Source organism: Cibotium barometz, chromosome 54 (assembly GCF_041138505.1).
Source record: "Cibotium barometz isolate CiBa-2024 chromosome 54, ASM4113850v1, whole genome shotgun sequence".
NCBI lineage: Eukaryota > Viridiplantae > Streptophyta > Polypodiopsida > Cyatheales > Cibotiaceae > Cibotium > Cibotium barometz.
In genome coordinates this window covers 7,025,835-7,052,079 of record NC_141099.1, presented here as the reverse complement: position 1 = coordinate 7,052,079, position 26,245 = coordinate 7,025,835, and the positions used below count along the sequence as shown (strand labels likewise).

At 37.5% G+C, this 26,245-nt stretch overlaps 1 protein-coding gene across 1 annotated transcript; it reads left to right on the top strand.

Moving 5' to 3' along the window:
- Positions 1–21,368: 21,368 nt before the first annotated feature.
- LOC147607816 (uncharacterized) lies at positions 21,369–21,951 on the top strand. The gene is made up of 2 exons (XM_086789874.1): positions 21,369–21,440; positions 21,694–21,951. The coding sequence occupies exons 1-2, from the start codon at positions 21,369–21,371 to the stop codon at positions 21,949–21,951; spliced, it is 330 nt and encodes a 109-aa protein (XP_086646000.1).
- Positions 21,952–26,245: the final 4,294 nt, after the last annotated feature.

The following is a 26,245-nucleotide window of genomic DNA, read 5'->3' as shown; positions in this document are numbered from 1 at the left end:
GGAGAAGCTTGTATGAAATGTTTTGACTGGGAATATATTGCTGGGTGTTTGCTTTGGTCTATGGTGCCCCTGTTTAGTGCTGTCTGTCTGGCATGGGTTGGGTGGTGAAGTGACAGAAGTGTTCCAGCTGGTGGCTGGTGGTGCCTTCGTTCGTGTGTTGTATTCCAAGTTTGCGGGGTGAAGGGCTATAGAGGCAGTGGTTCTTTCTTCTTTTCTTCACCTCACATCCTTCTAGTGCCCCAACTGAGGATAACTCTAGCATTGTTCTTTGCCTAGAAGGGCGTATGTTCCACTGAGGAGAGCTCAGGGATTGTTACAGGTTTGTCATGATGTGGTCTTATCCAGAGTTTCATGGCCGGAAAGGTGAAGATGTGTGTGACTTTTTGGAGCAGATGGAGCTGGCATGCATTAGCAATCATGTGACAGATGAAGAGCAGGTTCTGAAGCTGATAAAGATTTTCTTGAAGGGAGATGCCCGAAGCTGGCTTAAGGATTTTGAAGCACAGGATGCGGCAGGTGAGCCACATGGTGTTTTGACCTTAGACAGGTTGAAAGAAGGTCTTCTGGAGCATTTTCAGCAAGTGGAGGATTCTAGTGTGCTTTGGCAAGAGTTGAGCGTCTTGAAGCAGGTCCATGGGCAATCACTGGATGATTTTGTGCAGATATTTACTTGTCTGTGGGGTAAGTGGTGTATGACATTGAAGCAGGAAATTCCTCCTATGTTTTTGAAGAAGAGCTTGTTTATTGATGGTTTAATACCTCATTTAAGGGTCAGGGTTGAGTTAAAGAATCCCAAGTCATTTGATGATGCAGTTAGGGTTGCTAGGGAAAAGGAAGGCAAGATTTTGAAGCAGATGGAGATGGGTATTTATCCGTATGAAGGTGTTATGTCTGCAAGGGATATGCATGTAAATTTGGTTGAGGTGGATAAGAGTCCTATGCAAAGTTTGATTAGACAGGAGTCTCAAAGGCCTATACAGGTGCAAAGGGGTATGTTCTATATGCCTTCTGATTTTTTTCCAAAGCATGTGAAAGTGGATGAAAAGCAGGTGAAGGAGCAAAGTGAAGATAAGAAGTTGCTAGTGGATTCTTCTTTGATGGAGATCATTTGCATTCGGATTTGGATGACATGCATGCACATGGAAGTAAAGAGGATGATGCCTTGGGATTGGCTGATGATAAGAAGGAAGAGGAATTGGATATAGAATGTTTTGAGGAAGATTCTTTGCCAGATGCTACAAGGGAGGAGGATGGGGTAGAGACTTCTGGTGAAGTGAAAATGGCTTGTGATGCAGATGTGGAGAGAATTGAGGAAGATTCCATTATTATGGATTTTCTTGGATAGCTTGATGGTGTTCTGGTACCTGCGGTGGATGATGTGGATGTTTGTCCATTTGATGCATTAGGTGCTGGGTAGTCTTCGGACGATGATACCAGGGGAGTTGGCAACACTGAAGAAGACAATATTTAGGAAATTCAAATTCCTATATATAGAATATGAGTCAATATCTAGGTAATTCAATTTCCTATATAAGAAATATGAGCGAGTATCTATATAATTAAATTTCCTATATAGAGAATGAATAAGAATATGAGCTATTATCTAGGTATTTCAATTTCCTATATAGAGAATGGATTGCCTATGTGGAGGCTTGAACCACAAATGATTAATTGGCTATTAAAAAAAATTTACTTTAAAACTTTAATACTTAATATTTATGCATCAATATTATTACAAATTGAAATACTTAAATTCTCCTCTCTCTCTCTCTCTCTCTCTCACACACACACACACACACACACACACACAAACAGAAACTCAATACAATATACATTAAATACACACACACAAAAACTCAATACAATATACAGTAAATATGCTCTCATCTTATATGAAAAAGTAAGAGAATGGTTTTACCAATCCATGTCTAACTTATATTAGGCTTGCACTAAGTTAATATATATGTAAAGAGGACAAAAGTTCTATGTTGATATTGCCAAATGATGGGAAATAAAATTTTGTTAGTCACATGTTGATCATTACGAATGCTAAATGTGGCTTAGTTTCAAAAGTAGAGCAAGTTTTGAGTTCAAAACGATAATCAAATGAACCTACAAGCATGGGAATAAAGAGTGAATGTTTTGACAGAAGCTACCTACATAGCATTCAAGGGTTAGTTTGAAGATGTATGTAGATTGTTTGAAGGGTTTATGTTATATGTAGAAGCTACCTACATAGCCTTTAAAGATTAGTAATAGGATCCTAATAGTGCTTAGTTTAACATTGTGTAAGGGAAGTTTCAACTATATTTTTAAAGAGTCATTCACACAAAAGACCATCACTTTCAACTATATTTTCAAGGAGTAATTCATTACAATAGGTATTATAATATCAAGAAAGGAGTAAACATGTAGAGACATGTCCAAGTGAGGAAAGAAGGTGCGTCGAACACTATCTTTACTTTGTGATTAGTACAAGTTGATGAACATGTCAAGTTAGGAAAGAAGGTGTGTCGAACACTATCTTTACTTTGTGATTGCAAAAGTAGAAGTTGATGATAAATTATTTCCTCTTTATCACATGTCTTTTTCTAATAATGCATGGTAGACTACAAAGCAACCTATAAAAGGTGCTTAAAGAGAACAAAAGAAAGATAAAAGATTCCCACTATGGATGGTTATTCTTAAAGAGAAGAAAGCATAAATGGAGGATCCCAGTATGTAAGGTCATGATTATGGCTATTTCATGTGCACACATAAGCCACTTAGTTGTATTTTTTTTTAAACAAGCCCAATCAAAGTCTTTAAGATATGTGCATGATTAAGAAGGGGCATTTACACTACAAGGAAAAGTGACCCGTTAGGAATGTTTTGGACCCAAAAAGAGCCTCCTAAGGATTCCTAATTTTTTGGACCCAAAAAGGGCCTCCTAAGGATTCCTAATTTTAAGGGATTAGAGCTTAATAAGCTGGGCTTAAGGGAGACAAAGGCTGTGATGACCCCTATTTTTTGCCTTGCCACATCAGCCATATCCCCCTAGTTTCACTTTTTAAAGAGAATATTCTCATACTCTCTCTCTTAGTTTTTGACTTTAATATAAATTTGTTTGCCAATAATGGCAAAACTTTTTCACTGCATATATCATTGACAAACCTTCTCTTTCATTTAGTTGGACCTTCATCCCTTTTTACCTGCTACTATGGACTACTTTAGTTTGCCTTGATGATAGGCACAAGTCATTGTAAGGCCTAAACAAACACTACATCTTTAAAAGATGGTTTACAATAAGTGTTTGGTAAGGCTTGAACAAACATTACATCTTGCAAAGAGAATTTACAAAGATATGTTCCATAAGCGTATTTGGACTCAATCCCTAATGACATAGGCTCTAAGTGTGACAAGTTTGTGGACTATGGTTGACAACATGCTCTTCGCCAATTGAGAAATGAAGCCATAGGAAAAGGCTATGCAACAGATATTGAACGAGAAGAAAAAAGTGTAATCTAAAAAGGCATAAAACCTATTAAAGTATGTGAGAGAAAAGAACACAAAAGGCTCAATTAGCTTGGTGCGTTCCTCTTTTATCGGCCAAAACAATCAAGCATGGTATCCTATAGCAATAAGAAAAAGTAAAGCAGTTTGCTCAACCTAAGTGCAACATAGTTCTAGAGAGCAAGAAAACCAAGCCTTCAAAGCATAGAGTGAAAACAGATGCCATTAAAAATCCCCAATTTTATAGTCATGGAAAAAAATGGGAAAGGTCCCAATTTCATAGTGGAGAAAAATGGGGGCCCATGGTAAGCCCCCTTTCTTGAAAGAGAAAAAAGGGGTTATCTCTCTCTCTCTCTCTCTCTCTCTCTCTCTCTCTCTCTCTCCCTCAAATTGGATTGAGCACACATTAAAGAACTCTCTCTCTCTCAGGGAGCACATAAGTGACAATATCAGTTTAACATGGTGGATTATAACACCGGTAAGCACAAACTATACTTCAACAATGTACATTTGTGCAAAAAGTTGCATAATAATAAAATCTCATGTAAATATATATAAATGCACAAGAGTACAAAGTATATAAAGTGATCAAATTTTTGTAAATAGTAAAATCTGATGCATACAACTTATAGAGTGTGAGGATAGCACAATCATCCTTATCCTATACAAATGATGTGGGTAATAGTATAACTATGTACAATACCTCAAAATACAAAATGATGCTCGGGACAAGCTAAAGATCTAGAGCAAACAGGAGGAGGGTCATCTAGTATGCATGATCTCATCCTCATCCTCGTCCTCATGATCATCGTACCTCGAGACAGGATGCTCCATCGATGTAGATATGCACCCAATGGCACTCTGTCGATCTACCTTTCTCATGTCCTCATTGTTGTGCAACTCCTAAAGTTTAGAAAACTTAATTAGCTAATGTTTGAATACTTTAATTAGAAGTAGAATGACATTTAATTGTGATTACTTTACAAAAGTAGATGGTGGAGGTAGGTGGGTCATCATATGTCTATAAACCTGATAAGTGCCCTTCTCTATCTCATGAGGAGTGGGTTGCTATTTAAAAAACACATGAGTTATCGAACTGATGCGAAGAACATATGACACACACTTACATGCACTTATAAGACCAAATGTTGTTGACAGATATGAGAAAGAGCAAGACAGAAAGAGAGGTATACGAGACATCTCTCCCAAAATAGTGTGTATTACTAATAGTGCATAGGTATGTATAGGTGAGATCTAGGTCATGCTAGGGTGAGCTATATATAGTCCAACACCCCTTCTCAAACTAGGGTCTCTAGCTGTGCGGATGAAAGAAACCCTTGGCGAGTACAAGGGAATAACCCGAGCTCCTATATATATCTCTGAAAATTTATATACAAATGTGATAATCCACATGTGCATGAATGTGATAACTGTTGAATAATACATATACAACGATGTCCATAAACCATGTATGAATGTTTTGTGTGGAGCATTTGTCTAAACTTTTGAATGAATATATACAATGATGATCATAGATCACTTTCTAAGAAATTATCGTTGTCACTCCAAGTTCATTGCGTAGAAAAGTGAATTGAGCTTCACCAAGTCCCTTCGTAAGACTGTCTGCAACCATTTGATTAGTTGGGAAATATTCAACATTAATAGATCCCTTTGTCACTTCAGGACGATGAACATAGTGATAATGAACAACAATGTCCTTGGTTTGGCTATGCTGAACATAATCCTTCGCAAGACTGATAACACTTTGATTATCATATCTAAGAGGAGTGCTAGAAGGTGGAGGATACCCAGTGTCTCAAATTAATTGACGTAACCATATCAACTCACGAGCTGCCAATGATGCCTCTACATATTCTACTTTTGTAGTTGAAACTCCAACACAACGTTGTTTCTTGCTCGTCCAAGAAACCAAGCATACATTAACAGATAAGCAATTTTCACTTGTAGATCCCATTTAAGAATGAGAACTTTCCCAATCAGCATCAGAATAACCCATTAACCATAAAGGTGAATAGTGAGATGAAGATGCCTGTCGATGATAGACGAGGCCATGATCTTTAGTTCCCTTTAAATACTTTAAAGCACGCTTTGCTTCAATATAATTGCCATGAGAAGGCTGAGCAATATATTGACCAAGAAGATTTACACTGAAAAGAACTTCAGGGGATGTATTGAGACCAACAAATTGTAGACAACCAACCATATTTTCATATGGGCAATCATCCATCAGGATGATCATGTTTTCAAGGTCGATTCTTAGTAGAATGCATAACAATAGGAGTACATACCGGATGCGCATGAACCAATAAAAAAATTTCAAGAGCGTGAGTAATGAATTTTGTTTGTCAAAGAAGCAAAGTACCTTTCTTGCAAGATCGATTGATTTGAATGCCAAGACAAGAATGGATTTTGACCAATATCCACGATTTTCAAATTATGAGGATAAGAGCTCCTTAGTATGTAGAAGGAAGGATAAATCATTGGCAACCAAGATGGTATCATCCACATGTAAAGCAATAATAATAAATAAGTGTATTATCATTTCAAGTATAAATTTGGATCATAAGAAAACGAAGAAAATCCATGTGATTGAAGAAAGGCATCAATCTTTAAGTACCATACACGAGAAGCCTATTTCAAACCATACAAATCTTGATGAAGATGACATACCAGATGTTCCTATCTTGGGATAAAAATACTAAGTGGTTGTTCCATATATATCTCTTCTTTCAAGTCACCATTTAGAAAAGTTATTTTAACATCCATTTGATGAATTTCTAAATCAAATTGAGTGGGAAATGCCAAAAGAACATGTATACCTGTCATGCGAACAACAGGTGATAATGTATCATGATAGTCAACACTTGCTAATAGAGAGTACCCTTTGGCAACTAGAGAAGCTTTAAATTTCTAAAAAAAAACCATTGGCCTTAACTTTTACCTTGTACACCCACTTACACTTGATAGGTGTTCGTGCATGAGGAAGATCAGGTAGAATCCAAGTACCTTTTGAGATGAGAGAATCTTTCCACTAATCCTTTTGTGGAGAAGAAATAGCTTGCTCGTACGTAATAGGGTCTTCAATAGTGGACATGGAATCAAATTCAATATGAGAACCATGTTCATTTTTAATAGGAATGTCAATGTACATATCAATGTCAGGGCTATTTTTGTCAAAATCCAATGAAGAGGATGGGATAGAGACATCAACTTGAGAATCAATAATATGAGATGTGAGAATGGTTTGTGTGAATCATCAGATACATCAATGGACCATTCACCACCAATAGTATGCTCATATTAAATTGCATCATGGCTTAGAGTGACCTTTTTGGACATAGGATCATAGAACTTATAGCCTTTGACATTATCAGGATACCCAATGAAAATGACCTTCTTAGCAAGAGGATCAATCTTTGTTCGTGTCTCTTTAGGAACATGAATATAGGCAATGCAACCAAAGACACCTAAATGGGAGACAGAGTGTGTTGTACGTGTCCAACTTGCAATGGAAATACCACCAAAAGGAGCATTTGTAGGTAAATAATTTTGAACATAAACTGCCATAAGAATTGCCTCTACCCAAAACATCTTTGATAAACTGGCCTGAATAAGAAGACACCTCATGGCTTTGATGATGGTCCGATTTTTGCAAGCAGTAACTCCATTTTGCTGAGGGGAATAGGGAATAGTAAGTTCATGATGAATTACATTAGCATCACAATATTCTTCAACATCATTGGATACATATTCTCCACCATTGTCACTTCGTATAGTTTTTTATAGCCTGACCAATGTGAAGTTCATGTTTGCGGTATCGTGAAATACATTGAGAACTTCTTATTTATGTCGTTGAAGGAAAACCTATATAAATCAGGAAAAATCATCAATAAATATATGCAAATAGCAAAATTTGGAGTAGGATGGAGGGAATGGACCAGAAATGTCAGTATGAAAAAGCTCTAATAATAGATCTTGAGAGTGATGAGAAGTGAAAGAAATAAAAGGTTTTCCATGATGTTTGCCCAAAGCACAATGTTTATAGACACAAAGAGTTGAGCAAGGTTTGAGTTGAAGACCATTCACTAATTAAAAACGATATAAATCAAGAGGTTTGGAGAAGTCGCATGGGCAAGTCGAGTATGCCAGAGTTTTCTACGATTTCCTGGTGAAGCTACAACATTAGCTACATCATCTATTAATGAAAGCTCAAATAGATTACCTGGATGGGGCGCACTTGCTATGGTATGTCCATCCTTCTCAAGTCGACATTGAGTATGGTCAAAACCAACAAATAAACCAAGATCCACAAGACAAAGAGAAAAAATGGAAAAAAAAATAGTGAAGTGCAATAAAGAGAAAAAACATTGCACACCACCTAGAAATAAAATGCACTATCTCTACATATGTTTAATGCAACAACATATGTAGAAAAAAATTCAAGTATCATTCACCCCCACCTTGTCTTCAAGATGGATAACACTTCAATCCCATAATGACCACATTTTTTGAAATTCTCTCCTATGGGAAAGCTACAAGGAGATCAAGTTCTAAACCATCTCAAATTATAATTGTCACAAAATCATTCCCTCAAATTTTTCAATGACCAAAGAAACAAAATAATTGTAAAGTAAAATTGATCTATCCAAGTGCGAGATACATCTACCTCTCTATTAATTATAATTCTGTTATAGATGTTACCTCCAATGTGAATTGAAGGCATAAGGCGACTAGTCCATCATCAAGTCTATAGTCTCAAATGATTTGATAATTATGCTTGTTTGCTAATTCACACATATCTAGTATTTCATGATCTAGTACCTAAATTACTACTATAGTAATATCTAGTACTTCCTAATCCTAAAACTCTCCACCTTAACAAAGCCAATGTTGATCATTCAGCATAAATTTGATTTAAATACCTTATCTAAAGTTCCATGAATCTAAAATATTTGCAAAATGAAGTGAATATTATAGTTGAATTCAAACTTTCAAATTTGTGAACTCTAATAAAGCCTCAAATGACTTACAAATCTTATCCCGTATCAGAGTGCCATCTTTGATTATAAATTCTACTCATATGCAACATTGTACATCTAAATTATCTCTTTAAACTTTTTTAATATGAAAGTTTTAAGAGAGCTTTTGGAAAACGTAGATTAAATAGATTTCATAAATGTATTGAAATCTTTTTTAACTTCAAAATCTTTAAATGTTAGATAAGCACAAGCTTGGTTGTAAGGATGATCTCTTTTCAAGCATACAAACAAGCCATTAAGGTACGTGATCATAGCTGACACACCATCCAACCAAGTACAAACCATATTTAAAACCTAAAAATGGGTTTTAATCCTATCAGTAGCAAAACAACCATGGGTTCCAATCTTGAGGACATCATATCTTCGGGTATTTAGGGTGGGGAAGTCTTGTGCAATTCATACAATTGGGTGTATGAGTGGTGGGATATCGTAGGCCTCCCAACGATGGTGAGTATATTAGCACCAACTCCACAATCTAAGAATTCAGGAGACTATAGGTCCCTTATACATGACATTGGGTAATACTGTGCTCATTTTATTAATTTCAAAACAGTTTCCCAACTACGAACCCAAAAAAAACATATGATGTAGTCTATTGCATAAAGTTTTGTAAATATAGATAATTTTTAAATTCTTTTCTTATATAAACCCCAAAGTATTTTAGCATTTGGCAAATATTCCAAATTTTAATCTTATGTGATAACACATATGTAATCTTGATGGATATATCCAAATATCTCAAGTGAGACAAGTAATATTTAGATATAAAAAAGTATATTTTTAAAATAGTGGCGACCTTTTTTGAATCCCCACTTAAAGTAGGCATTAGGTTAAGTTGGATAAGTGTTAACCTAACTCAATCATGGAAATTCAAAAAAGATAAGCTACACACACTTCTAGGTATTATAAAGGTCATGGCCCATCTATGTAACATCTTGGCATTTATGTGTGTTGAAAGTTACTTAAAAATCAACAATTTAAGGTGGTTTACACACTAACTTGACTTTCTTTGACCTAACACAAATCTGTCAAGCTAGAGTTTTACCTTGGGTAGTCGTTTGTGATCCCCTCCATGAAAAATGGGCTGAATGTTGTTGAGTGTGGAACTAAAGCCATGTGAGACCCATTATCTGCATGTTACGAATGGTAGGAAAGATGTCATGATAAACATGTTCTCTACCCAGAGAAGGACCCCCTTTGTTGGTCGAAGTATTTTATTGTCTTTATTGAAAGAAAATGAGATGTACAAGAACCCATGTTGTCCATAGGATATGGTGAAGGTGGATCTTCTTCATAGGTAGCTTTGGACTTGCTACTTTGGGCTACTTTAGGTTGCCTTGATGATGAGATTTTTTATACCCTACTTAACCTACTAGAATGCACCTAGCTAGCGTACATATGTACATTTTACTATAGATGTTGGATGCCTTGTGAGCATGGATGCCTATAGGTTATGGGTTGCATTTGTTGCTCAATAACATGTTCTAGGAAGTTCCTTTTAGGATTGAGATCACCTATGCAACAGAATGATGATATGACCACCTCCTAGATAATGTGTGTTTTTCTCCCCTTCTTGCCTTTGGGCTCTAACTGTAACTCTCATTCTTTCCTAGGGTTCAAAACTTATTACACTACTAGGAAAATCATTAAGATAAGATGATATTATTTTCCCCAGTTTGTGGGTTTAGGGATGGCCCAAAAAAGATGTGCCCTAATGTCCCTTCACATTGGTTCCCTTGACCAACCCTAGCTCCTCGTCATCGAGAGTCCAAAAATCTAGTCCACCAATCGGGTGCTTATGAGTTGTCCACATGCATTGCTTTCACACATGCCATGACACGATTTCTTGAGACGTGGACAAAGATGACTTGACCTTCCTAGACAAGCAATCATGACATGTACCACATAGGCAACAAACATTACATCTTGCAAAGAAGCTTTACAAAGACCTCTTACTATTAGTTTTTTAAGGTAATCAAGTATTACTTCAAGTTTCAAATTTCTGAGGCAATCAAGGATTATTCTCGAGGCAATCAAGGATTATCGTTTTTAATGGCGCCAAGGGAACGGAGAAGTGCCCACAAATGGGCGACGAGATCTGTCTTTTTTGGCATTCCATGCAGAGATCAGTCGATGAAGATGAAGAAGAAGGCCCACAAGGACCAGAAGGAGAAGAAGAAGCGAACTCAAGCTTCTGCTTTCATGGATGCATCCCCTGGACTTGATGATTCTACGCTACTACTAACTAAGGAGTAACTACTGTGGTGTTAGGAGGAGAAATTGGGGCAAATGGGTCTCTGAGATCAGAGAGCCTAACAAGAAATCCCGGATATGGCTTGGCTCGTTCCGTACAGCAGAGATGGCAGCCAGGGCTTATGATGTTGCTGCCCATAGCCTTAAAGGAAAAGATGCTTTCCTCAAATTTCCGGAGCTTGTTGATATCCTCCCGCGCCCTTTATCAACCTCGCCTAGAGATATCCGAGCCGCTGCACAAGCTGCCGCTGCTAGCGCTGCCCTTAATCCCATCCATAACCCTGTCTGTTCGGCTAGAGAGATAAACTCTGAGCCTCCTAGGCCTACTAATTGCAATGAGAAAAGCAAGCGATTTCAGGAGAATATTGATGTCTTAGACTCTGAAGTTCTGGAAAGCGGCATGCATTCTGGTTATTCCAATCAAAATAGTATGGATTCATCCACCACTAATCTTCTTCCGCAGAAAACAGCTCATGATGATTGGTCTGCTATATTGTCAGCCTCTAGCACAGATAATGATCAGCACTGTCTTCTCTGCAGCACGCATATGCAGAGAAGACATGCATATGCAGGACCAATTAGCTGCTATGGCAGTACTGTGTGCACCACCCTGCTCCGGCTTGCAGTCTATTACAGAGCCGGCCCAGGATTTCAGCGCTGATGTTGATGATGGATGTGATGTAGAGGAGCTATGTTTATGGTTATAAGGTAGATACAGTCGTCGTAGCAGACCAGCTTTCCAGCTTTCCAGTTACACACTATGATTGTATGGAAGGAATACAGTATCACATTACTGCCTTCTGTCATGGAAGAAAGTCATGTACCCACTAAATTTGGCACTTTATATTTTTTTCCACTAATATCTTGTGTTGAGAGTATTTCTCTATAAGGAATTTCTGTGAAACAATATACATGCAGAGAAATGTTTTTTTAAATTCTAAAAGTCTCTAAAAGCCACAAACGTGCCTTTTTCCTTACTGTAGTATTGCTAATGTTAATGTTGTTGAACTTATATTAATGGAACCACTCCGTAAATCAAAGATCAAGATGCCATGCTATTCAATGTCTTATGTAAATTAATTAAATGGTTAAATGAAGAGGCTGAGGAGCCATGCTATTCAATGTCTTATACAAACTACATGAAGAGACTGAGGAGTAATATGTGGATGGTGACTCTAGTGTCTCCAAGGAGAGACTTAATGAGGAGCTTGGCACACTACAACACAATCCCCCCTTAGCGCTACTCGTTTCCGTCACCACAGGCCTCATCATACATGTCACTTCTTAGCATTGTGTCTATGACACTCAAAATGATGATCAATCATCACATGAGCATCGCTTGTGCATCCTTTAAAAGACACCTTCTGCGTGGCATAAATGATGCCTATCGTCGCATAAAGACGGTCCATAAAAAATAAATAGTTCGTTGCTTATGCAATGATGGCAGATGCATAAGGGATGCCTAACATCTCTTTAACCCGATTAAAAACTAGCATAATAGTGTGATGGTTCTCTTTGTCTCTCTCACATATACACATTACCATACTCACATCTCTCTTTGTTTCCCTCTCCCTCTCACACAACTCTCTCTCTCTCTCTCTTTCTCTCCCTCTCTCAAATTGGATTGAGCACACATTAAAGAACTCTCTCTCTAGAAGGGAGCACACAAGTGACAAGATTAGTTCGACATGGCAGGTTATAAGACCGATACGTAGGCCTCCCAACAATGGTGATTATATTAACACCAACACCACCATCCAAGAATGCGGGAGACTATAGGTCCCTTGTACATGACATTGGGTAATATTGTGCTCATTTTATCAATTTTTCAAAAGAGTGTCCCAACTTGTTCAATGGTACTTTGGGTTGTTCCTTGGTTTTAGCTATGGAGAGAGGATGCTCAATGGTGCTCAACTCCATTTCTCTTAGGAGAATAGGGAATAGTAAGTTCATGAGTGATGAATGCCAGTAATAACAGCACAATATTCTTCAAAATCATTGGATATGTATTCTCCACCATTGTCACTTTGTATAGTTTTGATAGCCAGACCAGTGCAAATTAACATGTTTGTAGTATCGTTGAAATACACTGAGGACTTATGATTTATGTCGTAGAAAGAAAAATGTATATAAATCAGAAAAAATCACCAATAAATGTATGGAAATAGTGGAATTTGGAGTAGGATGGAGAGAATGGATCACAAATGCAGTATGAATAAGCTCTAATAGATCTTGAGAGTGATGAGAAGTGGAAGAAGTAAAAGATTTTCGATGATGTTTGCCCAAAGCACAATGTTCACAAACACCAACAGTTGAGCAAGGCTTCAGTTGAAGACACACACTAATTCAAAATGATATAAATCAACAAATTTTTAGAAGTCAGCATGGGCAAGTCAAGAATTCTAGAGTTTGCTATCATGATTCCCTGATGAAGCTACAACATTATCTACATCATCTATTAATGAAATCTTAAATAGATTACCTCGACAAGGTGCACTTGCTATGGTATGTCCATCCTTCTCAAGTCGACATTGAGTATGGTCAGCACCACGAAATAAACCAAGATCCACAAGACCAGCAACTAATAGAAGATTCCATTGAAGATCACGAACATGTAAAACACCTCGCAAAATTGGAGTAGAGGAGTGTGTTCCCAAGTAAAGATCACCAAGTAAAGATCACCAATACCCATAACTTGACATGTAGTATCACCAACAAGATAAACTATCTTCTTGATTGGTAAAGTATGATAATTATGAAGCCATTGAGCTTGATATGTCATGTTACCAGTGGCACCAAAATCCACTATAAATGTAGTACCATCGCGAACAAGAAGCATTTGATTTGACGAAATATGGTTGTTAACACAATTCACCTTCTCCTGATCAATATCATCATGAGAGTTGTCAACAACATAAGCTTGATTACATTCATGTGACCATACTTTTTCTTTAGACATTGAGAAGTGGTATGATTTGTATGACCACAATATGTACATGTCGTAGGTGGACTTATGGTTGGTCTCTTATTAGATTGAGAGAACCCATGTTCTTTATCATATAATCTAGCAAAACAATCAGATTCATAATGTCCATTTTTGTGACAATAATACCTGCTAAAACCATATTGTTGATTAGAGCATTCTCCATGAGAAAAATGATTTCCACCATGAGGAAATCATGAAAAGGGGCACTTTTTGAAGGTAAGAATAGCAGCCTAAGAAGAGACTGAGTGACGTGTAAGAAGAGTATATCTGCAGAGGGCTCTAAGCCTCGTTCATGCCGCTGTGAATATTCATTAAGAGATATGCAAGCTCTATCAAAATCAATACCATCTTTGTTAGAAATAATCGTGACAATATTATCGTATTTACCATCTTTTATAGTATGAAGAAGCTAGGCAATAAGTTGAGGTCGTGCAATAGGAGCACCAACAACAGCAAGTTGATTAACAATGTCTTTGAATGATTCAACATGAGAAGTCATAGAGTAGAAACTTTGTAACCTAGCCCATCCAACATATTACGCAAATGAAGAATTTCAATGATAGATTTCTTCTCAAATGCAGAAATAAGATATTTCCAAATATTGTTGGAAGTGTGAATAAATACATCCAACAAAAGAGAATCATGAAGAGCAGACAAAATATACCTTTGAGCAGCCTTATCTTTCTTTTTCCATTCGGATGAATGCCAATTAATAAATAATTGCCCATCAGAATAAGTGAACTAGCAACATCAATAGACTGCTGAGGACATAAAGAATTTCCATATACAATGTCGAAAAGATCATCACGTTTAAGAATCAAAGTCATCTTTGCCTTCCAATTAGGAAAACCATGACCTTGAAAAATAGGAATAAAGCGCATTGTGACCAGAAGGATAACCATTAATAAGAGAAATTTTTGCCATGGAGAGAGCATGATGAATATAAAAAATTTGTGAATAATAAAAGGTATGTTTCAGGGCAATCGCCTTGATAATAAAAGCAAATGTCACCAAAATAGTAGTATTAATGCTTTTCAAGATGACGTAGAGAACGTATGAGGTAGAAAAAACTTTATAATAAAAACAAACATCAACCAAAATAGCAGTGTTAATGCTTTTTGATACATAAAGAATAATATGTTTAAAAACAGGAAAAGGTTCCCAAAGCGTATATGTTAAAAGGGTATGCAGTCACCAGAAATAGCGATCGAAGGCAAAAATAATTAGTAAAAAAGCTAAAGAAACTTGTTCATGACAATGTGTGCAGAACACCAAAAAATTGCATAACAGTAAAACAGTCATAACTCTCATCGTGTAACTCCGTTTTCAGAGATTCTTGTTAAAAATCGAGGGCACAAGCGGATCTATGATTTACAAACCACGACAAATAAATCAATGATCCTATTTGCTGGCCAAATCTGCAAATTTGGACCAAAAGGCCCTTAGAATTTGCCTGTAAGCTTAAGAGGTCAAAATACTGCAACTTGTTTCAATACACAACAAGGATAAAGTTGATGTTTCATGCAAAATCATGGATACTTACATAGATAATCATACATAATTGCTGAAAGAAACCTACAAAATCCATAAATTACAGCAAAAAAAAACGTTCAAAAATTTTCAAACCAATCTTACTCGTTGTTTAAAGGGTAACTCACTCTGATACCATGTTGACAGATATGAGAAAGAGAAAAAGGAAAGAGAGGTATAGGAGACATAACTCCCAAAGTAGTGCGTATTATTGATAGTGCATAGGTATACATAGGTGAGATCTAGGTCAAGCTAGGGTGAGCTATATATAGTCCAACAATATAGAACTTACACTAGCTTGACCTAGATCTCACCTATTTATACCTATGCACTATCAATATTACACACTACTTTGGGAGAAATGTCTCATGTACCTCTCTTTCTCTCTTGCTCTTTGTCACAATGTTGGACTATATATAGCTCACCCTAGCGTGACGTAGATGTCACCTATATATACATATGCACTATCAATAATACACACGACTTTGAGGGTGATGTCGCGTGTACCTATCTTTGTCTCTTGGTCTTTCTCATATCTACTAATAATTACTAATTAGAAAAATGTGGCAAAAAGACCTTCTTATCCATCCTGCCAAGACGTGATATATGCCTAACCTGTAGCCTAGCTCATGGTACATCCTATAGACATACATTAATTTGGAATCAAAAAATATGTATACATAGACCTAAGATTTAATATCGACACTAGTACATAGCTATGGAGTAAATATTTCATAACTTCTCTTGATCCCAATGTGTCCTGAGTCGCATCTCCCACGAATAGGCCCTCCACACTTAGGATGCATACTAGTGGGGTAGGTATTCTAAGTCACATCCAAGAAGCTCGAATAAAAAATTTATACATGTGTCAACATTTGTGAGGTGTGAAACACTTGCCCATCAAGTCACCAAATTTTATGTCACGTATACATATCCACGAGCTAGAGTTTGGAAGATTTCATGATGCACTCGTACCAGGGAGACATGATCAGCCTATGGTAAGTGATCTTTATTTTTCTAAGCATTGTACATTGACTTTTTCAAATTATATATAATCTTGATAGAGATAAAATGATATGTAACATGCTTCTAGGTACAATCATCATGGCCGAATCTAGTTCTACATATTTATTGCACAGGATTTACATGTACTTGATTCACTCTAAGGTCACTCTTATGACATTTTGTGGACCTATCTATCCATGGGATCCGTGGCATCAGCTTGCACACTACATCATCAAGAGTATGACCACATATGGGCTATGTGCTAATGTAGAATCTCTCACTCGAAGAGGCATTACCCATAACAAATGAGAGAGATTGTATATGGATAGAAGACCTTACACTATGCAGGAAATATATTAGGGCTAATCAATAGTGGCAAAAGGACAAATGAAAGAACTAATTATACTTTCTAGAGTGGCACAATGGTCATGATCCAGTGCACATGAGCATAGATGTGCCTAGATACATTGTAGTCAATGCTATTAGATCGTTGTGTATTGGTGAGAAGTTAGAAGTGAACTATGGGTGTAGGCAACCAGCATCTCCACATAGAGAATAGATGTCTTTTATAACAGACTTCGATCCATGAAATTCTAGGAATATATTTACATTTTTTACTTATTATATCTTGTGGCATTGCCAGTCCTATTAATTTGAGTATATTTGAAACAACATGTGTACATGTTGTGAACATTTGATGCAACTTTGAAAATCTGTTTATGCATGCTTTGTTGTCTCTTGCCTTATTAATTTGTTGGCGCTTTTCTTATTATGAATTATTGTTTCTTTATGATTGTCTAATTTGTACTGGACTGTAAGTCTCTTATACATGACAAGTAATATTGTGTTCATTTTGTCACTTTCAAAATAGTTTCCGAGCTACTTCATGAGAACTCTGGGCTGTCCTTTGGTTATGGCCCTGGAGAGGAGGTGCTTAATGTGGCATGGTTCATCCTCTTCCTTGGGCTCTTAAATTCCCATTCATCCAATCTAATAAGTCTCTCTACATTTGAGTATTTCCTTTTAAAAGAGAACTTATGGAAACTCCGACCTCGTAGGATAAGATGGTTGTAAGGCTTGGACTAAGACCTAATAATGGTAAAGATATGTGCAATGTGGCTTCCTAGGAGGCCGTGCCTTTGAAGGGGATGAGATAAAGTTGTTGGCAATCACCTTATAAAAGATATTGTGTTGCTGGCTATGGTGACCCTTGGAAGGCCAGCTTTCACCTCCTAGTGATTCCTCCCTCATTACACCCAACAATGTGTGGCTTGATTAGATTGATTCCAAACGCTGGGGCTTCAAAACTGGTTTAGTTTGTGGCCTCTTTAGAATGGATACGAGTCTATTTGAGGCCTTGGGCAAACTCTAAGGATCCTTGACTTGTTCTCCAGTTGGCTCTACGATGATAGGGTCTGGGATATGCTCAAGTGTAGTTCATGGCTCATACATGACCACTTGCCCCAACACTAGCTCTAGTTTAGCATGTACATTCCTGTCACACCCACATATACCTTGTTGGTTTCTTTTTCATCTCACCCACAAATTATAATCGGCAGGCAATAACAATACATAAGTTGGCTCCTCAAAGCTATGCCACTCTTGATTCGAGAACTCAAACTTATGCATATAGTCTCTCCATTGCTATGTTGTCTAACTAACTATGTGGGGAAGCTCTTTCTAACTAATGATCGAGTGGCTCATATATGTGTCCTGATAGCCTAACCACTGCCTAAAAATGGCAAAAAAAACCACTTTAAAAAAATGAGAAGTTTACTTTCCACATGAAATTTATCACAAGTTTATAGTTTTTATAATCTCATGCACACGCTAAACAAGGTTTCCACGCCCACGTGGGATGTTTTGTGCCATAGATACCCAATCAGGAATCTCTTGATCACAACCATATCTTACCAATAATCACATTCTATGAGACTAAATTATGTTTTTGGATTCAATTTCAAGCCTATGTCAAGCATCACTTGGTTGGAGATGACTTTATGTGCATTATCATCATGGCATCTGTACCACAACTTTGGAATATATATGTAAAATCCACACACATCTCACATCTCCTTATTACAACCGCATTTCTCCATTGGTAGTTTTTGTACAAGGTTGAAACGTACCCATATTCTGTTCCATGATCTATGCACAAAATTTCTCAAAATTTATAGGAAAATCACATCACACTTCAGAAAATGAAGAGCTTTTCAATAAACCATAACATTATACTTGATCTACGCATTAGCATCCTACTTCAGAAAACGAAGAGATTTTCAATAATATCATACTTGATCTAAGCATTATATCATGGCATATGTACCACAACTTTGGAATATATATGTGAAATCCACACGTCTAACGTCTCTTTATTACAGCGGCATTTCACGACTGGTAGTTTTTGTACAAGGTCTGGAATTTAATTATGGTATATGTAGTATATTAAACTTGGGAGCATAAACTGGCGCAACAGAAGACAGAAGACAATGTTACTATAGAAGCTTGCAACATGATCATGTGCAGGCAATATGTGTAATCATAGCGTTAGCACCATGAAAACAAGCTCTTTCATAGTTAGTAGGCGCTGACTATATACATATGCCATAAAAATAGCAGCTGTCTCATCGTTCCCACGTTAATACTTTAATTAAACAAATTTTTAACATAATGTTTTATCCCTTTTGTTTTGAGTTTATGCCCCGTCGCTACACAGATGGGCTGATTAGCAACTAAAATTTGCAATGAAGGCACAAATCCAACATGCAGAGAGAATCATGGGGATCGCTATCAAGGATTGTAGTAAGGATTTCATGAAATAACTTGCAGAGAAAATCATGGTGATCGCTATCCTACTAATACAGCGATCGGGACTAATAGAATGCATGAATCCATACTAATACAGTGATCCGGACTAATAGAATGCATGAATCCATACTAATACAACTTGCTTGGGAAAGATGGTAATAAAAGAGTTGAAAAAAGGCTGCAAATGCGAGTGTGTTAGAGTTTTGTTTGGCATGCTGGGAGTTTCCTATATTCACAGGTGGGAAAAAATAGGGATACCTTGCACAACAATGTTGTGTTAGCCCTTCTTGTCATGTTGATTTGAAGTCAACTATCGGTAGCTTAGAAAACTGCTAAACTATGAAAAAAAAAAGTAAGGAGATATTTCCATGTTAATTTGAGGTCCACTATCAATAGATCTAAAAATAAATAAATTACACAAAAATAAAGACTCAAAAGGTGGTTGGAGTAGAAATGTTTCAATGGGGCAAAAGCAAGGAGAAGACATCATAATATTATAACCAATCCATTATAGGTGTTTATGTGCACTCCACAAGAACACATCTTAAGTTGTAAATAGTAATCTACTCTTGTTGTATGTACTATGATCTTGTACTTCATGTCTTTAAAGATGAAACGCATGCATAAATATTTATTGCTACATTGAAGAAAAGAATCATTTACCATAAAGCATCCATTCTAGAATATTGATGTCTACATATGACATGTTATGTGGCACACTCACAACAACTTACCAAAGACTTTCTATCAATTTCTCTCAATACTCACAAAATAAAAAATTTGGATTCCTCATAGCAAGCTCATGCATTTCACATCTAGCAACTGATAAGGGTTTCAAATTTTAAAACCCATTATTTCTACCATTCGCTATGCCTTTCTAGGGTAAAAGCATGTCCCCACTTCATGGTGGGGACCTTGCGATACGAACCCAAAAAAACATATGAAGTCTATTGCATAAAGTTTTGTAAATGTACATAATTTGTAAATGCTTTTTTTAAGAAACCCAAAAGTATGTAAATATTTAGTTGGACCTTCATCTTGGACACCTTTGTACCTGCTACTATGTGTTACTTTGGTTTGCCTTGATGATAGGCACAAGTCATTATAAGGCCTAAACAAACACTACATCTTCCAAAGAGGGTTTACAATAAGTGTTTGGTAAGGCTTGAACAAACATTACATCATGCAAAGAGAACTTACAAAGATATGTGTCATAAGCATATTTGGACTCTATAACTAATGACATAGGCACTTAGTGTGACAAGTTCGTGGACTATGGCTTACAAGATCCTCTTGGCCAATTGAGAAATAGATCCATAAAACTCTCGTTCTCGCTTCAGGTTGAGAACTTATTACACTACTAGGACAAGAATGAAGATAAGATGATATTCTTTTCCCCAATTTGTGGACTTAGGGTAGGCCCAGCAAAGATGTGCCCTAATGTCCCTTCACATTGATTCCCTCTACCAACCCTAGCTCGTCCTCTCGATAGTCCCAAAATCTGGTCCACCAATTGGGTGCTTATGGGTTGTCTAGATGTATGGCCCCTAAAATAATCATTTTTAGTGACCATTCACTTGCATGCCTTTCACACATGCCATGACACAATTTCTTGAGACGTGGACAAAGACTTGACCTTCCTAGACAACCAATCCTGACGTGTGCCACATAGGCAACAAACATTACAAAGACCTTTCTGAGGCAAATCAAGGATTATTGTCAAGACAATAAAGAAATATCGTTTTTGATGGCGCCAAGGGTACGGAAGGAGTGCCCACAAATGGGCGTTTAGTAGAGAGTAGAGACGTCAAATCAGACAGACCCATGATCACGACGCTAACACATGGCCCTCTATTTCGTGACATGAGGACGCTAACACATGGCCCTCTATTTGGTGGCATGTCAGTTGAACGTGTAACGCAACCAGTTTGTAAGTTGCGCGATGAGATCTGGCTTTTTTAGCATCCATGCAGAGATCAGTCGATGAAGATGAAGAAGAAGGCACACAAGGATCAAAAGAAGAAGAAGCGAACTCAAGCTTCTGCTTTCATGGATGCATCCGCTGGGCTTGATGCTTTTATGCTACTACTAACTAAGGATGAAGTTTCTTCTTCAAGCTCCTCGATGAGTAACTACTGTGGTGTTAGGAGGAGGAGTTGGGGCAGTGGGTCTCTCAGATCAGAGAGCCTAGCAAGAAATCCCGGATATGGCTTGGCTCGTTCCGTACAGCAGAGATGGCAGCCAGGGCTTATGATGTTGCTGCCCATTGCCTTAAAGGAAAAGATGCTTTCCTCAAATTTCCGGAGGTTGTTGATGTCCTCCCGCGCGGCCTTATCACCCCTCACCTAGAGATATCCGAGCCGCTGCTAGCGCTGCCCTTAATCCCATGCCAGAGAGATAAACTCTGAGCCTCCTAGGCCTACTAATTGCAATGAGAAAAGCAAGCGATTTAAGGAGAATATTGATGTCTTAGATTCTGAAGTTCTGGAAAGCGGCATGCATTCTGCTGATTCCAATCAAAATAGTATGGATTCATCCACCACTAATCTTCTTCCGCAGAAAACAGCTCATGACGATTGGTCTGCTATATTGTCAGGCTCTAGCACAGATAATGATCAGCACATTCTTCTCTGCAGCACGCTTGATAATTGGGGTTATGATCATGAGCTCATGCATATGCAGGACCAATTAGCTGCTATGGCAGTACTGTGTGCACCACCCTGCTCCAGTTTGCACTCTATTACAGTGCCGGCCCAGGGTATCAGCGCTGATGCTGATGATGGATGTAATGCAGAGGAGCTATGTTTATGGTTATAAGGTAGATACAGTCGTCGTCGCAGACCAGCTTTCCAATTCACCCGAAAGAGCTTGTTTTCATTGTGGTAATTACACACTATGACTGTATGGAAGGAATACAGTATCACATAAATGCCTTCTGTCATGGAAGAAAGTCATGCACCTACTAAATTTGGCACTTTATATTTTTTTTCCACCAATATCTAATGTTGAGAGTATTTCCCTCTAAGGAATTTCTTTGAAACAATATACATGCAGAGAAATGTTTTTTTAAATTATAACAGTCTCTAAAAGCCACAAAAGTGACTTTTTCGTGACTCTAGTATTGCTAATGTTAATGCTTTTGAACCTATATTAATGGAACCTCTCCTAAATAAAAGATCAAGATGCCATGCTATTCAATGTCTTGTATAAATTAATTAAATGGTTAAATGAAGAGGCCGAGCAGCCATGTTATTCAATGTCTTATACAAACTACATGAAGAGACTGAGGAGTAATATGTGGATAGTGACTAGTGTCTCCAAGGAGAGACTTAATGAGGAGCTTGGCACACTACAACACAATCCCCCCTTAGCGATGCCCGTTTCCGTCACTACAGGCATCATCATACATGTCACTTCTTACCATCGTGTCTGCGACACTCAAAATGATGATCAATCGTCACATGAGCATTGCTTGTGCATCCTTGAAGAGACACCTTCTGCAGGGCGTAAATGATGCCTATCGTCACATAAAGACGGTTCATTAAAAATAAATAGTTCATAGCGAGAGTTTTCTATCATGATTGCTTGGTGACGTCACAACATTAGCTACATCATCTGTTAAATAAAAGCTCAACTAGATTACCTTGACGAGGCACAATTGGTATGGTATGTCCATCCTTCTCAAGTCGACATTGAGTATGGTCAAAATCAACAAATGAACCAAGATCCACAAGACGAGCAACTAAAATAGAAGATCCTTCTCAAGTCGACATTGAGTATGGTCAAAATCAACAAATGAACCAAGATCCACAAGACGAGCAACGAAAATAGAAGATTCTGTTGAAGATCAAGAACATGTAAAACACCTCACAAAGTTTGAGTAGAGGAGTGTGTTCCCAAGTAAAGATCACGAATACCCATAACTTAACATGTAGTATGATTAGCAAGATAAACCATCATTGTGATTGGAAAAGTGTGATAAACATGAGGCCATTGAGCTTGATATGTCATGTTACCAGTGGCACCAGAATCCACTATAAATGTACCACCATCAAGAACAAGAAACATTTGATCAGATGAAATATGGTGGTTAACCAATTCACCTTCTCGTGAGATCAATATCATCATGAGAGTTATCAACCACATAAGCTTGATTATATTCATCATCATACTTTTTCTTTAGACATTGAGAAGTGGTATGATTTGTACAACCACAATATGTACATGCCGTAGGTGGACTTGTAGTCGGTCTCTTATTAGATTGAGAGAACCCATGTTCTTCATCATATAATCTGGCAAAACAATCAGATTCATAATGTCCGTTTTTGTGACAATAATTGCAATACCTGCTAGAACCATACTGTCGATTAGAGCATCCTCCATGAGAGAAACGATTTCCACGATGAGGGAATAGTGAAAATGCGTGCTTTTTGGAGGTAAGAAGAGCAGCCTCACAAGAATCTCAGTGACATGTAAGAAGAGTATCTGCTGCAGAGAGCTCTGTACATCGTTCATGATGACGTTGTGAATATTCAATAAGAGAAATGCAACCACTATCAAAATTATTACCATCTTTGTTAGAAATAGTCGTCACAATATTATCATATCGTATTTGTTGGGCAAATCTTCAAATTTAGACCAAAAGGCCCTCAAAACTTATCGGCAAGCTTAGGGGGTCAAAATCTTGCAACTTGTTTCAATACACAAGGACAAAGTTGATGTTTCATGCAAAATCATAGATACTTACATAGATAAACATGGATTATTGTTGAAAGAAACCTACAAAATCCATAAATTAGAGCAAAAATAAAGAGACAAAATTGTTCAAAACCAATCTTCTTTGTTGTTGAAAGGGTAATTCCCTTTGATACCATGTTGACAAATATTAGAAAGAGCAAGAGAGAAAGAGAGTTACATGAGACATCGCTCCCAAAGTAGTGTGTATTATTGATAGTGCATAGGTATATATATGTGAGATCTGGGTCAAGCTAGGGTGAGCTATATATAGTCCAACATTTGGTATTGCTCCCCGAGAACACTCAAGTGTACAAGATCTACCGACTTAGGACCCCTCCCTTCTTTTGATTCAAGTCATTTACCGAGGTTCGAGGGGTGGTCGAAAATCAGGAAAGGGCTTTACGCTGTACCTGAGATTGTTCGACTATATATAGCTCACCCTAACTTAACTCAGATCTCACCTAGATCTACCTATGTACTATCAATAATATTCACTACTTTGGGAGCGATTTCTCGTGTACCTTTTTTTCTCTCTTAGTCTTTCTCACAATGTCGGACTATGTATAGCTCACCCTATCTTGAGCTAGATATCACCTATATATACCTATGCACTATCAATAATACACACTACTTTGAGAGCGATGTCTCGTGTACCTCTCTTACTCTTTCTCATATCAACAATGTAAACATTCTAATAATTACTTACAAAAATGTTACAAAAATCCCTTCGTGCCCATCTTGCCAAGACGTCATAAATGTCGAGCCTGTATCCTAGCTCATGCTACATCCTATAGACATACATTTGGAATCAAAAAACATGTATACATAGACCTAAGATTTAAGACAGGCACTAGTACATAGCTAGAGAGCAAATATTGCATACCATTTGCTGATCCCAATGTGTCTTGAGTCGCATCTCCCACCAAGTGGCCCTCCATACTCAAGATGCATACTAGTGGGGTATTCTCAGTCACATCCAAGAAGCTAGAATAAAAAAATAATACATGTGTCAACAATTGTGAGCTATGAAACACTTGCCCATCAAGTCACCAGATTTCATGTCATGTAGACATAGGTTGCAACAAATTACAATGAGTCTAAATATAGATTACAACTAGAGATAATACTTCCTAGGTTCGTATGAGTAAAGAAATCCATAAAATTGAACATGCTATGAATACTTTTACTACAAACTCATACATATCCAACTTTAACGCGAGTAGTTTCTTGAATTTTTCTTTTGTTCCAATGGTAAATAGATTTCGACTCATCCTTCGGTACACCTCCACCACCTCGAGCATTCCTACAAGCTCCTATGTGGTAGGGTGAGGAGGTGTTTCCTCGTCTTCATCGATATCTTCTGTGACGTCATCCTCTATATCCATGGAGCATGAAGCTGATGAGAGGAGCAGACATACTACGAGAAAAGAGTTCCATATTGGTGTGTGAATTTTCAAGGCACTCACTAACAAACATGATTGCAATGCCGTACGAGCTAGAGTTTGGAAGATGTTATGATGCACTAGTAGTAGCTAGACATGCTCAGCCTATGGTAAGTGATGTTTATTTTTCTAAGAATTTTACATTGACTGGTTCAAAATATGTATGATCTTGATAGATAAAGTGATATATAACATGCATCTAGGTACAACCATCATGGCCAAATCTAGTTGTACATCTTTCTGATGATGATGATGGCTTTCATGGGCTTGATCGATCTATTCTTTCCCGCACGTTACATAGTAAAGCCATTATTTAGTTAGAAGGAGGCATGTGCACACCAATTACCTCATGGTTCTCAGTGCAGATGTTTGGCAACCATCCCTTACCTAGTTGCCTCCTACCTCTCATAGAGACATATTATTGCAGACATTACGGTTGCAACTTGTCAGGAGCATCACTTCCAGCTGGATGGAGAAGCTTTCAGCTTCTCGGGTGGTCGCTATGTGATCGTGCAATCTACAATCGCTGGTGGGGATCGAGGTCTTTTTATTGCATAGGATTTACATGTACTAGTTCACTCTGAGGTCACTCTTATGACATTTTGTCGACCTATCTATTCATGGGATCCGTAGCATGAGCTTTCACACTACATCATCAAGAGTATGACCACATATGGGATATGTGCTAATGTTGCCTCTCTGATTCTCTCTCTCTCTATCTCTCTATCCTCCTGCAGAGAAATCACCTCAAGCCTCTAGAAAAAGCCAAAAACAACCACCCACGAGAATCAGTAGATTATCATGCATGAAAATGATAAAGATAGAAATCCCTTCTAAAAATATGATCTTGAACCAAATTAGAGATGATACGCTTTCTTTTGAATACTGGTAAGTGGTGTCGGATTCGTTTTGTGAATATCGGCCACCCCATG